A 15,888-nucleotide genomic window follows, 5' to 3' on the forward strand; every position below is an offset into this window, starting at 1 on the left:
ATTGATTATATGTTAGAAGCACGTGAAGCCCGCATCAGTCACTATTCATAAGCATATATATATATACATATATCTTCCTATAATTTATAGTAAACTCAGTAGGGCATTCCACACAAGCCCCCCACGGCCCACCCTTTGTACCTCACAACCTTCCCACCAACCCCCCACAAAATGAGGTAAAAATCCTTTATTTTCTTGAAAATTTCGACATATTGTAGTTTTTCTCAAAACCCGCAACAGCCCCCCACCGACCCCCACAGCCCCCCCACCGATTCCCCACACATTGTTTTATGGCCCTCCACTGCCCGACTACCGACCCCCCACGAAATATTATATGAATGGTATAGAAGTATATTTTAAGTCTTTATTCAAGCCAGGAGGTTCAACCACGTATGGCTTCATGGGGTAATAACAATGTATAATTTAATATTTAATCAAATAGTTACAGATTACTGCACAATAATATAATTAGCTAAAATTAAATACAATCAATTGTATTTCTATCTACTGGATCCCTTGGTTTCTTCGTGAGCATAAAGTTTTCAGTGGGCTGACTTTTTTGTTAGTATTTTGTAACGTTGCATTTTGCCAGCCCTGTCGATGTGTTTAAGTCTATTACCACATTCCTACAAAAACACATGGAAATAATGTATAGTATTTTTTCTCAAACCATCCCACATTCCCCCACCAACCCCCTATGGCCCTCCCACTGACCCCAACGAATTTTTTTATGGCCCCCACCGCCTCCCTACTCCACTTTTTTGAAACCTGACCGTGATCATACCGTCTTTACCTATTTTTGGACGAAGCTGTCTTATTGCCATGATTTATTTCATCGTCAAGAAGAAATTAAAAGTCATAAATTGATTCATAGGGGGTTGTTGCGCAAAACATCATTATTTATACAACTAAGTACGTTTAAAAACCAATTTATATGGAGTTAGCAATATTTTGAAACCAACTAATATATACACATATATTGGTGCGCATAATTATAATATCGTCATCACTTATATAGTCCTTTATTACAAAATTCTTCTTTTAACGTACATAAACTTAAGTTAAATTTAGAGTATCATTAATATAAACAATAAAACGTTCGCATCACTTTATAAGTCATCTTATAAAGCCTGATGAAACCACGAAGACTTACGTCCATTTCTATTTTGTTTTAAATTAATGCTGAAATTGGTACAATAAATGAACACGATATACATTCATGATATGTATTATTAATAAATAAATTTCACCTATACATAAAAAAATAATAATTAAATCATGTTATGAATAAAAGATACATTATTATATTCAGAAATTTCTTTCCAAACTATATTTTAAATCTCTTAACTGTTTTCTTTATCGACTTGAACAAAAATTCCATTTTTATTTTCGCATCTTGATAAAGCCACGTATAATTGACTATGAGAAAATAAAGGTTTTGTTTAGTATAATCCCATATTATCAAAATTTTGACCTTGAGACTTATTTATAGTCATAGCAAATGCTACAACTAATGGAAATTGTTTTCTATATAAAATAAAAGGTAATAAAGAAGTATTTCCAGTATTTAATGTAATTCTTGGAATGAAAACTTTATTACCAATTTTTTCTCCCGTTAATTTTTCGCCTTCTACGTTATACTTCAGTAATTTAGTAATTCGCAATCGTATACCGTTACATAATCCGTCTGATATACTCAAATTTCGAATTAACATTGCTATTGTACCTATTTTAATTTAAGTTCATGAGGTGGCAAGCCTTTACGAATGTTGTTTAACATTTCTACGGAAAAATTTATATAAATATTATCATCTGATTTATCAACACCTTTGTATGTTGCAGCATCGATGCTGTAATAAGTTTTAGTTTCCCCATGTAATTTACTTAGAATCTTATTGTTTAAAAAAAAAGTATATTCATTATGTGAAGTTAGTATCACGTTATTGTCAAAACAGTTGCTGTAATTACCAAATATTTTGGTACAGACATCATTTGTTATCCAGAATTTAGGAATGTTGAATGTTCCTATGTCCCCTTCTCCAATTCTTAACAATAATTTTAAAAAATCGTTATTACTAGAGCGGATATTATTTTGTAATCGTAAAATTTTGAAGAAGTTCCATAAAAATGATGATTCAATAGTTTCGTCTATTATTATAGTTCTATTACCGTTTTTTATAACTGGAAGGATTTGTCGAAAATCTCCTTCTAATACTATTAATTTATCACCAAAGCAAAGTTTTGTATTACACAAGTCTCTCAACGTTCTATCAACGATTTCTAGAGCTTTTCTCGGAATCATAGAAGCCTCGTCTCATATAATTAAATCAACTTACCTTAATCTTTTTTTTTTTAGTTTTAAATTCTCAAAATACACTCTCAATATCATCTTAGTCTAGAGGTAAACGGAAAGTTCTATGACTGGTCATATCTTTTGGTAGTAATACAGATGCAATTCCTGTCCAAGCCATTGACAAAATATTTTTACCTCTAGAAATAAAGTAATAAATGAGTGTCTTATATAAGTAGGTTTTTCAGGATCCACCAGGACCATCTATAAAATATACTTTTTCATCTTGTTCACAAATAGTTTTAAAAATTTTTCTTTGATCTTCATTTAAAGTTGTGTACATTATATCGAACATTTTTTTACTGAAAGATATTTCCTCGATATTGCAATTATTTATGTAGTTGCTTATGGTTGGTGTCGGTAAACTAAAAGACTCACATGATTTACCTCCCGATTCCAAAATTTGACTAATATGTACAATGATTATTTTTATTATCGAAGTCTTCCGTAAAATATTTTTTATATTCATTCCATATTTTATTTCCTTGAATGTTTTCTGAAATCAAAAACTAAGCAAAAAATTGTCTTAACTGGTATGGAAACATAATTGTTATGGCTTCTTTAAAAATATTGTTGATTTCAGAATCATGTTCTATTAAACCCATTGCAATTGCAGTATCCCTGAAATTTTTATATGTTATTCCATTATGTTTTTTAACGTCTTCAAACGATGTAGCCCCATGTAATTTATTTAAAATAAGTTTAAAAAAAAGCGTTCATGATCTTCTGGAGATACTATGTTTAATCTACCTATAGCAATATTTTTTAGTGTAACTTTCCTTTTTTTCCAAATTTTAAGTTTATTGTCAAAAATGTAATGTTCTGGAATGTTAATATATTTTAGTGATTTTGCAAAATCATCTACTTTATTTAATTCAAACCAAGCTGTAAGGGGTGTTTGATAATTTTTGATTACATTTTTGATATTATTTTCTTCAAATACGAGTATTTGTTTATTTTCAAGATGAACAGCTAGATTTACAACTGTACGACTTCTACCACAAATTGGATATTCTTGAAGTCTCCAGGCTGCTTCCATTGGACTTACATATCTAGCATCTACGTAACTTCTAATTGTACTTTGTTTTGATACTGCTTTGTATTGATGCACAATATTCGGAAGTTGGGGGGTTGGCGTGCAGTGCGCGCAGGGGGGCGTGAGCCCCACTAGTATATATATATATCTTGTACTGTCCTTAGCAAAGTATACAGTTATTAATCATCCTTGCTCTGTATGTATACTCATAATTGACGTCTTTTACTGTTCTCTATGACTGTGTGCATCATCGTTTGTTTCCATTACTGCCACGTGACACCTCTACCATTTCACTTATCGGTAGTACGTTTACTCCCTGTTTAGCGTGGTAGTGTACCGTCGATTAAATTTTCTAAATATTGAAATACATAAAGTGTTATATTATACAGCAAAAATAATAAGGTGATTGGATAATAAAGCTGAACTGATAAACAATGTGTGACAAGACAGTTTCCGATATCCATATCTCAGAAAGCAAATGCAATATTACACTGTAGGAAAAATCAACAAAATTTGTGAAAAGTAGAAACTCCCTTCATTTTTCTTTTATTAGCATTATTACTAGTCCATCGCAATTTTTTGAGAATCTGTTAAAAGAATAATCTCTCTTTCTGTCTTTGATCATCATTGCTGACACGAGGTATTCGAACATTCAAGCTAAACGTCTGCGGTTGGATCTACGCACATCGCTCGTAAGAGCACGATCATTTTGGGCCAGCTATTATACAGAGAAGTGGATTGTGCGATTGATCGGTTCGTTTCGGCGATACACAGTGATCGCGAGCATTTTCGAGGATCGGAAGACTAATCAGTATAATCTAGCAATTCATGCATCGTTTATGGATTCGTGAGCACCTTTAGCATAAAGACTATCAATGTCAAAAAAAGTTGATTAGCCGCTACAGATAAAAACTGTGGGCCACGCAATGACTCTATCATCTGTGTCTGATTAAAGGGTAGTGCCACGCATGACACATCGTAAGTTATACTGTTGGAGCTTAATCATCACTGCGGACTAGAATCACTCTTTCAAAACATGAAGATGTCCCACACATGGCTGAATATGTGTAAGTAACTAATCATAGTGAAGTAAGTATGTTCTTACGTATGTAACAGCTATCACATTTTAGTTCTTATCAGACTATAGTTTTATAGTTCGAAGCAAAGATATAAAAAATTAGTTTTTTAGAGTCATAAATTAAATGAGTAAAAACTGAGCCTTAAACTCTTGAGTATACATTATTTAATCCTTGAGATTCAAGAATTATAACCTAAACCACTGTTACGCGACAGCGTAACTTTTTTTTACCTTAATTATAATAAAATTTTTGGCGAATGCACTGATGGTAGCAGATAGAGAAAAAGGTGGGGTTTAACAGACTGGGAGATCTCTCTCTACAACTTAAGGATTTCGCATGTTTTTCCCACGCGTCATACCACTTCAGAAATACTTTGGTCCCATCAAAGCAAGCTCATACCCAATATTACAGACAGGTCGGATTATCCCTTTCTCTCTCTTCCTCCCTCCCTCTCTACGACTCTAAGATTTCGTATGTTCTCCCCTCTGCTCGACAAGATTTTTCATACTCCCCCCACCCATTGTACCCCTCACTAATACTTTTACATGCAACACTTTGGACTCGTTATAATGGCTCCTACCAAAAAAATAGGGGTTTGTTTTGACGAGACAAAGTGTTGCAACTGGTGTTGAAAGACCAACGTAAGCCACAAATTCCAAGCGTGTGGACTCAGCAACTGCCGATCCTTGTGCTGAGCGTATAAGTTAGAATAAACAATAAAATTGAGCAAAGGCTTCACGTTAAGCATTCCTCGGCGGGCTGTTTTCGTTAGTAGCCCACCACTACTCATCGAGTGTGGTCAGTAATTATAAATTATATAAATTATATATGTAAGCAAATAACTCCTAACTCATGACAATAATATGATATTATAGTAAACGCGTTTAAAATATTGGAAGGATCTCTAAATAAATTTGTTTTGAATCATGCTGCTGCGTGGAAAATTCCATGGAGGATCGAAGGCATCTGGGGAGGAGGCGTGGTTATGTCACTGATTCCTCTATCGATATGTGATTGGTCACGTATCACGGCAGAATCGGCGATCACGGTTGCGCGGGTGAGGGATGAAGATCAGAGGGGACGACCCAAGGTGTTCTGTGAGAAAAAGGAAAGGACGAGAGGCAGTTCTTAATTTCTGTTTATCGAGGAAAGGACTAAAAAGGAAATTAAGGTGAGCGGATTCCTTCATGGGTTGAAGCAGTTCTTGAAGTCTCGTCCATATTCCCATACTTTTTTTTTGTCAATACGATCACCCAGCACGGTGATTTTTTTGCGATCCTGATCCGTTTCTCTCCAGTAGCATTGATTACTATAATTGTTTTTGAGTTTTCCACTGTTGGATTTTCACAATTAGTAGATTAAGTTGTAGTGTTAAGTATTGTGTTAAGATTTTTTCCTCGATCTACTGTTTTTTTTTTTTTTTTTTTTTTTTTTTTTTTTTTTTTTTTTTTTTTTTTTTTTTTTTTTTTTTTGTTACAATTAAGTAACACTCCTTAATTTTTGTTTTATTGATATAAGTAAAGAATTGCAGGAGAACTCAGAGATCTTACTAAGATTTTAGCGTCGTCAGTTATCACGTATGGCTAAAGGGATTTATTTCGGAGTACAATAAATAAAAGTAATCGATAGAATAAACTTTTTATGTTAGAGTAAGGTAAGAATTAAAAATACTCTTTTAGCGGGTTCACGAAAAAGTGGCACTTTATTTAAATTTATTGAATAAGAGTTTTGTCGGCTCTGTATTCGCGGACATAAACATTATTATTATTATTCACATAAGAAAACTATTAAAAGAGCGATACTTTCATTTACTTCTCATTTTATAACTTTATGCTAAGTTAAAATAACGTGTAAATTTACTTTTTACTGATATCTAACCTAAATCCATGGGCACAGTGTGAGTATCTCCGGTGAACACCTTGCCAGTTAAGCTGATACTCTCTGCACCAGTGGTGCATCAGGTCCACTCGCCACTGTGTAGCCTTTCCCCGCAGAAGACTCCATTATTCCAGGACGTCCACTCCTCACCGGTTAAGCCAGCGCTCTCTGCCAAAGCATCGGATCCAGGCTAATTAGCATCCCCGGAGAAGCCTAATATTTCAGGGACCACTTCTTCGCTGGTAAAGCCAGCAATCCCTGCCCGACGCCTGGCATCAGATCCGCTAATCCCTACTCACAGCCCTAACACTTTTTCGCATTCACCTAAACCCGAAAACCTGTGGGGCAAGGAAAAAACTCTGGAATTACTCTGAAGAAAAATTCCACAAAAAATCCCGCCCCAAAACAGCCGGGGTTACATAGGAACTTTTCCCGATGAAAACAGTTTTTGAAAAAATCTGCATTTACCGGGAATCGAATCCATAACCCCTAGAACAGCGTTGTATTAGTAACAATCACGCTTACTACTAAGCCAACGCCGCTCTGCTATTACATATTAAGTTATTCTAATTAAAATCCGACTTAACATGTACGTTTAAATCACTGATCATTGAGCGTGCGAACCAGTGAATTTGTAAATTTTTCATTAGTTTGCGATTTAAATTTACAATTGTTACATGAATATATTGAGCTCTATTATTTATTTTCAGACATATTTCGTATCGAATTATTCTTTACCTGCAACCTTCTCCGATTCTCTGTGTCAACGAATACATAACCCACTTTTTTAAGCCACCACAATTGAAAAAGGGCCTTAAAATATAAAATGATGGTTATATGACAACTCAACCTTGAAAAATTATAAAGAACACTTTAATTTAAGGGAAATGCTAAGTACGCAACAAGTAACATTTTTTGAATATTATAAAGTATCTCTAAAGATGTGACATGAAAAAGAAGAATAAGGAAAAGTAGTTAGTACTACAAGTGTTTTTAAACTTAGATTTTTCTAGGTACATTAGGCTTTTTAAGACTGTAAAATATCTTGCATAAAATTATGTTACATTTCCTTGTTTTTAACTCACAACTTTTCCTTATTAATTCAGCAACAGGCCTCGGAAATGAGGAAATTAAACGTATTAAAACCCAACCCAGCACAATGGAGGACGTTGCCGGGAGCTAACGACGATAACTGTGTCACTTTTCATGGAATTGATTACTTAATCAGACAATATGTACACTAGTGCTGAAATCATCATGCATAAAATGACACATGCAAAATCCTTTTCATAGCAGAGTTATTTGAATATCTCAGTAAAGTAATACACTGGAACATTGCTAGCCATCGTAATACGTGCTACTCCTTAAAGTATATTTGATACTCAACTGTCAGCTTATGTTAATTAAAACAAGCTACTGACTTATAAAATAATTAATTAATTTTCTTATTGTAGTAATCATAACAAGTTAATTACAATATATGGTAAAAGATTTGAAGAACCATAGTATATTTATCGACAGACCTATGTAACTTATTGAAAGGTAAAAAAATTATGCTATTACAATAACAAAATAAGAAGCTCACCTTAACCACGACAAATAGTATGGAATGTATCCTACGAGATTTGCAAAATAATAACTATATCTAATAATCTCTGTTATCGACCAAGCCAGTATTGATAAAGGAAGCCCTAATGAGGATGGAGCAGAAGTCGAAGGAGTAGCTAGTAAGACTCCACAAACAATTATTACTCGACTGAAGACTTGAAAACTAGTAAAGCTTGGATTAGATTTCACTAAACCAGTAAGAGCATGTAAAATCTGAAACAAAATAATTTCAAAAAAGAATAATGAAATCAGAAATAAAGATTTTCCGTCAAAAAAAAGTACTAAATTTGTAAGTGAAAAGTATACAAGGCAGCATGTAAATAATATATTCATGTTTTACATATGTATGTAATAAGTAACATGTTAAAAGACTTTTTGAAAATATCAAAAAATCTTAATACAACTCTAATCTATATTCTATAATCTAATATTAAATATACAAAAAAGTTCATAACATATAAGCAAATAATAATTAAGAATAACACAAAATTAATTATGCACTCTTCAACTCGTTATGATCTTGAATAAGACTTTTTGGTACAGCTATGAATGCATAAATATAAATAATGTAAGTCTTATGTGAAGTTAGTACATACCTCTAATAGTGCCGCATTTTGAAAAATAATTATGGGTAATTTAATTGTTTCCCAGAGAGCATTTCTTCCAAACTGGGTTATTAACAAGAACAAGATATAACTCCACCTGAAAAAAATTATTCGTTTTCTTAAAAGCTCTATAATATTAACTCTTACTAAAATAAAGTATCATTATTTATAATAAACAAATTGAGTTTCAATTTTATTTAAACATCAAATACGTTTTTTGGTAGCCCTATCTGTACATAAAAGAATTATAGAAAAGTATCCACTATTCCTCTACTAACTTAAGCGACAGTGTCGGCTATAATTGACAATTATGCAAACAAGTCATGGATAAACTAATATTTTAAAACTCTAAAAAAAAGTCTCAACGTAAAACTATAGCTGAATCAACATTGATTTTAAAGTTTGATCGACGCTATATCAACGTTATTTCAGTAAATGCAAAGCACTAAAGTTAGTCATAATTTACATTGCCCGTTCCACGTTGATTTGGTATTGATTGAAAATTCATTTATCATTAAACATCATTTATTTAAAGTTGATTTAGCTTTAATGGTGGATAAAAGATAGCGTAAATACGGCTTTAGGTAAGCAATTACATGAAGTTAAACAAAACCTGTACAATATATATATATACTAGTAGGGCTTCGCGCACCTAACTCCCGGCGTAAAGAGTTGAAAGTTTAATTTCTTAAATCTTTAATGAAAAACAGAAATTCAAACCGATCTCTTAACAATACTATTTCTCCAAGACACGGATTTAAAAACTTCTGATAAATTATGTAATGCAATAAATGATTACTATTCAAAAAAAAATCATTCTAAAAATAAGAAATTTAGATCCTTAAAATATAAAGATAATACTTCAACAAAAGTTGACAATTCAATCAGTAACAAGTTAAACATATAACAAAAAGAAAATCTTACGAGATTTTAATAGGTCATCATACTGAACCTAAACAATTCATAAACTAAATAGTTTACATCGAACAGATGGAAATGGATTATTCAAAAATTTTTTTTTTTTCATATAATAGAGACTATTTTTATTCTAGAACAAGATTGATGTTAGTTAAAAATGTCGTAAAAAATAGAACTTTTATGTCAACTTTATTGTTGGGGATAAATATTTCAAAAATATAAAGAATTCAGAAAATTATTTTTAAATAATGATTAACTCAGGAACTTATGGTACGTCCATTTAAATACAAACTTATGTGAATACAATGAATCTACACATTACAATTGTTGCTTAAAATTTCATGAACGTTTTATATTTTAGTGATTGTTCACATAATTTTAAATTGAATATTCAATTCTCAGTGACTGTGGATTTAAGGAGGTTTGAGAGAAAAGTTAAAAATGGAGAAACATGCTAAAAAAATGTATGTTCAATTGGAACATATTAGGAGTGCACATGAATTTTTCACATTTTTTACCACGGGAAATTTTCGAGAAAAAAACTATGAAATATTGATAGTTTCACGCGGTCTCTTATGAGAGAGTAAGGTTAGGTTTGCCGTTTAATTGAAATTAAGGTATATTCTAAATGTGTTGTAATAAAAAAAAACGTTTTCATAGATAACTTGGTATAAAAAGAAGATGCTAGACAAAGAAAATCAAGCCTTGCCAGGCATTTTTCAAAAATATAAGCAGTTACAGTCGTACAGTTTTAAGTTTGTAGACTGCAAGAGGAGGTGTGCGGTAAAAGGGGCCCAGCTGCGCGGGCAGGGGAGACTCCCCGTTCCTTGCCTCTGTGAATAATACTCCCAAACCTCCTCAAGTATATTTAAGTTATTGTTTTATCAAAATAGTGGTATTGAAAGAAAATTGTAAAATTTTATATACATGTATTTGTACATTGCGTGTGTGTGTAGTTAAGTATCAAATATTGTATACATATAGCGTATATGTATATATATATATATATATATATATATATATATATATATATATTTATACATATATATATATTTATATTTTAAAATACGAGTGAGCATACAGTATATAAATATATTTGTTTTGAAAAAAATTTTCAAATTTTTCCGACTCCAAGAATTGATCCCTTAAACTTCGGATTGGTAGTCAGGGACCATATCCATTATGCTACGCTTCACGCACATCTGATTTTTATTCTTATCACCTATGGATACGAACCAAGAAACTTCTGGATTAGAAAATTGATCGATAGTTCGGCGTTTTTTATATAATATGTAATTCAGCCCACCAATTGCAAATAAAATAGTTATGATTATTTTTAAGTGGTCGAATGAAGTTTAAATCGTATTTTAAAGTGTGTTTTGCTTGAATCTCATAGTGGTTTAAGATGCAAAAAAAAATACTATCGTGTAGGGCAAAAAATGTTCTATTAATAAGCACTTTTCTTAGTGTTCCGATAAGCGCAAAGTATTAAGAAAAAAAATGAAAAATGCATTTTGGCAGTACCTGTGAGAGTAAGTGAGATAGGAAGAGCCATTTATCGTCTGCTGTTCCGAACTCTCTTTCTCACTATTGATCTCATACAGATATAACTATAGGCCTTTTTTATTGCTTTTGTCAATATCTTGCGGTGGTAGAAAACAAAAAATTAATTTTAATATTTCAATATTATGTTTTCATCATTTTAAAAAAAATGCTTCTTGGTGAACAGAATTATTTAAAAAAATGAAAATTATATTATGATCCAAAGTTTTTCCAAGAATTTTGTTCACTTAAACTACTGCATGTTAACTCGTTTTTATTAAAGAGCTGACAAAGCTGGCGCACGTGCACAATTATGCACAGGTATCCGAAAAGAGACAGAGAGGAGAGAGTCAGAGGAAGTAATACACATCAACGTAATGTTGAAAATATGTATGTAACTATATGTAGGTGGGTTGTTCAGATACCATTTACCGTGTATTGTTCTTTTTTGTTACCTTTTTTTTGCATTCATAAATACAAAAAATTTTAACATAAATTTTTATTTATTTTTTCTTAACATATAATATTCACTGATAAAAATACATATTCGTAAATAAACTGTCTTTTTAAAGTAAAAATGTGAAATTAAAATAATTTAGGGTAAGAAAATCATATACTCTTTTATCATAGACAATTGAATATTACCCATATCAGTAACGTACTCTTTGATGTTTCACATCTGTCGGAGGTCCTGAGACCCACACCTGGTTCTTTATTTATTTTTTTTATAACCAAAATAATACGATAAGGCTTATACAATAATCTGCCACTTTTATAAAACTATCGCGTAGGTTTTATCTTTGTAACGCATTACCACTTCATGTATGTCAGACTTTCTAGTCATAGTATTTTTAATTTTTATTGTGTTCTCTAAATCTACGATATTTTTGTTTTATTGTTCGACCACAGTTATAATAGAATCAAAATTCATTTTTAATGAATTTTCGTAATTTAATTTAATACCCATAACTTTGCATACATTATGAATACCCCAGTAGCTGTACCCATAAGGTACGCATAAAATTTAAGACCTCCTGAAACAAAGATCTATATATACCATCCTTCACCATACATCTCTAATTCATATGTTAACTGTCCTAATAAGTAGCCAGTAGGTGGTGCATATTCACTAACATTTTTTTTTTTCTTGTAAATATTACTAAGTCTGGATTATAAAACAAAACTCTTCTATCGAGTTTTTTCAGGTATAAGTATAGTTTTAAACGTGCTTGAGCTGTCGTATATGCAGCTACAGCAACGTTCATACACGGAGAAGAAAGTGCCACTTCCTCTTTATATCGCCAAGTTGAAAAAATAACACTATCATTCGCTGGTAGACAATTTTCTACATACTTTTTACTATCACATAATGCCTTCAGCATATCTTTATAATCATTGACTATACTAGTTAGAGGTGAATTTTCCCTTTGACTGAATTTTCCACTTTTTTTTTTAATGTTGCTGAAATCTAACTTAATACCTTCTTTATGTTCATACATGTTCATGTATTCTTATTAATCTTTTTCCGTCTTAATCGTACTGGGACTTCCACTCGCTTAATTTAAAAAAAATGGTTTTTATACTCTGTAAATAAACCACAATTTTAAAAATAGGATCGTATTTAGCAATTTCATACTGCCAAATGACATCAATCTTTGATAATTTATACTCTAGTTCTGGAGCTTTCTTTATTTTGACAAATACCCATGTACATGATAAAGCCCTATCTGATACTGAATCGTGAAATCATTCTTCCTGAGAGAATGTTACTATACACATGCGGCACAATACAAAAAGTAAACGACTAGTTATTTTTGTTTAAAGTATAGGACGAAATAAAGATCGCGGTTAAAAAATTGTGCATAACCCTCGACTTTTTCTTTGAAATTTTCAAAGGTTTTTCCTGATAATTCTGAAGTTATTACCGGTATAAATTTTTGGATGTCTAAGTGGAAATATTTCTGTCTGATAAATATAAGGATATAGTAAGCAGTCGTCCAAATATTTCATCTTTCCATTATCTTTAACTTTATAATGTGTAACAATATTCTCCGTACGACTGCCGTAAAAAGCATCTTGAGGGTTCAAAGTAGAGATTTCCGCAATGAGGTGATTTTTTATGTGGTCTAAATACTCGATATTTTTTTTTAATTCGTCATGCTCCCATGTCTTATTAATTTCGTACCCGTACTCTATTATTATAAACCTTGTTTTTATAGTATTTTGGTATTGTTTCGTTAAAGTTTTGTTATTATTCAATTTTTGATATCAATCGTTACAGAAATAGCGGATATAACTATAAAAACAACACACATGAAACTGAAACACGGTTCCTTTCGAATTTTTTTTCTTCTCAACGTGTTAAATAACTATCAAGGACAGGGCCTTTTTTTAAACAATATTCCCACGATCTACCTGCATGTGTTATCTCTACATTCCTTACTTTTTCTTGCCACAAGAGCCAATGGATGCATTTCTTAGAAAATTACCTTGCGTATTTGTACATAGTCGGAGGAATAGTCCCGATTGTATCTTTTTTTAAAAAGTTTTCTCTGTATAGTATGGAACACGCACTTGCTATTGTCAGACTTTCAACAAAGAAGTCTACGTTTCCGACTTGCATGAAAATTTTTCGGTAAGCCGTTCCATCTTCACTTAATATTTTAACATCTTGCACACAATACTCAACTAGTTCTTTTTTAAAGTCAAACTGCGCGCTTACGTTTGTAGTTACTTTATCGTACCATTTTTGAAGATCTGCTCGATCGCAGCTGTTCATAGAATCTGGCGCATAGAAGCAAGATTTCAGATAAGGACCTTTAAAACTTTTATCTTTCGTAAAAAATAAATGTAAAAAGTACCGTTTTTTGTATTTCCTGCAAGGCTAAAGGTTCAGGGTGAATCAGCCAACTCCATGGGTGAGTAATTTAAACTATCTATGAATTTAGTTTTTGCTAATGACAAACGAATAATATTGCGCCCATTAAGAGTAACCTCGGAGGACACCTTTTTTATCATCTACAATATATTTTATTATAAATTGAGAACGAAAAGCTTGAGAATTATACGCTATACAGATAAACAAAGTAAAAGTTTTACTTTCAAATCTCTCAGAAAAATTAACAAAATTTGAAGGCACTCATCACCCTCCAAAATAAGCTGTTCAACACCATAGAGTGAGAGGGGACAATTTTACCGTACGCCTTCTGCATTTCCTTTAACATCCTGTTGTTCCTAGCATTAGGCGATATACACTCTCTCACTGTTTGGATAGCTATAGGACAACAAGTTAGATGTAGAGGGTACATTGCGACCGTGTGCACCGCTGCTAGGTAAATGATAAAGAGCTTTCTAGAATACTCCTATTAATTCGTTAAAAGAGTATGAACGTAGCACGTTCTTACAGCACTTTTTAGAGTACGCTTTACGTGCATTTTCTGACACTATGGTCAAGTATCGCGTACAAGAACGTACGACCTCAAGCAAAGGAGTGATGATGGATAGTTGCATATAAAACACTAAGAAAAATAGTGTAGCTACCAAAAACTAATACAACGCAACTTTATGGAAAAGACTTCGAACGAGATTAAACACGTAAAGTTATTGCAGCGTATCAGCAAGGAACAATGATTCGGCTGAGAGTGTCGGATAAAGACGGATTTTTCTTTACTTTTTTTTTTACTTCCCCTTACTTACTTACACTCTAGCCAAAGTCAAAGTTTGGTAGTAAACTTAAGGGGCAATCGCTCACTTCTACCGTGGTTATTTACTCTTCTTTATATTTCACTCTCGCTGTCGTCACTTACTTCTCTCTTCAACCGTTCACAGGTATTTTTCGGGTGACTGAGCGAGAGATGTCTTTTAGGTTTGAGCATGGTTGATGAGTTTTTCCGCAGTATTTTACATGGTTAAATGAAGGGCATACTATCTCCCTTTTTGAATGACATATTGCCAAAAAATTTAAGTAAAAAATTGCACCGGATATAAAATTTTAAGAGGGAGGAAGTGCAACAGATATACAAATTTTTCAAACGTCAGAGTTTTACTTTTGTTTTTTTCAATTGTGGCAAATCTTCGTCCTTTTATGGGCATTATTAATTTTGGGAAGAGGAAAAAGTCGCTGGGGGCCAAGTCTGGTGAATATGGTGGCTGAGGCATGATGAAAGTACTGTTTTTGGCTAAAAAACTACTTACTAATAACGACTTGTGCGCAGGTGCATTATCATGGTGTTCGCGGATACACGTCTCATACCCAAAACATCCGTCAAAATTGATTGGCATGAGCCAAACGATATGTCAAGATCATCAGCTACTTCTGTAATCGTGATTCGACGATCTTTTAGCACAATTTCTTTTACTTTCTGAACATTTTCGTCGGTGTTTCACGTGCTGGGTCATCCAGAGAGAGAGTCATCATTAACATTTTCTCGGCCCTCTTGGAATAACTTATACCACTTATAAACATTTTTTTGCTCATAGTTGACTCACCGTAGGCCACTGTTAACATTTCAAGAGTTTTTGAGCACTTAATACCATTTTTACACAAAAATTAATACAAATTCTTTGCTCCATTATTTTTAACAAAAAGAAATCGCCGAGTACGCAAACACGAGTCTAACCTTTGAGTCTCTCACATAAAAACATCACATGCTATATAATCAAAACTATGAACATATGATCGTGACTAGTGTACCAATATAACAAAAAAAAATTTTAACTTACAGTGTAAAGAGCGCGCGCAATTCAAAAAGTCACCTTACATTTGATCACACCTCGTATACGAGTACATATAAATTTTTGCTTAGAAATATTCAACAATATTCGTGAAGGCTTGCCACCTCATGAACTTAAGTAAAAAAAAGTACAATAGTA

At 32.4% G+C, this 15,888-nt stretch overlaps 1 protein-coding gene across 1 annotated transcript in view; it reads right to left on the reverse strand.

Moving 5' to 3' along the window:
• Positions 1-15,888, reverse strand: part of Hacd1 (3-hydroxyacyl-CoA dehydratase 1) — a 235,166-nt gene that overhangs the window by 102,779 nt on the left and 116,499 nt on the right. Inside the window, exons 2-3 of the mRNA XM_089589228.1 lie at positions 8,548-8,653; positions 7,929-8,164 (exon numbers count right to left, since the gene is read on the reverse strand). Of these exons, the coding sequence (XP_089445354.1) occupies positions 7,929-8,164; positions 8,548-8,653 (342 nt within the window). The remainder of the gene's footprint in view (positions 1-7,928; positions 8,165-8,547; positions 8,654-15,888) is intronic.

Source organism: Copidosoma floridanum, unplaced genomic scaffold, assembly GCF_036245765.1.
Source record: "Copidosoma floridanum isolate Cflo_tuat_1 unplaced genomic scaffold, Cflo_Japanese_pri ptg000008l, whole genome shotgun sequence".
Lineage (NCBI taxonomy): Eukaryota > Metazoa > Arthropoda > Insecta > Hymenoptera > Encyrtidae > Copidosoma > Copidosoma floridanum.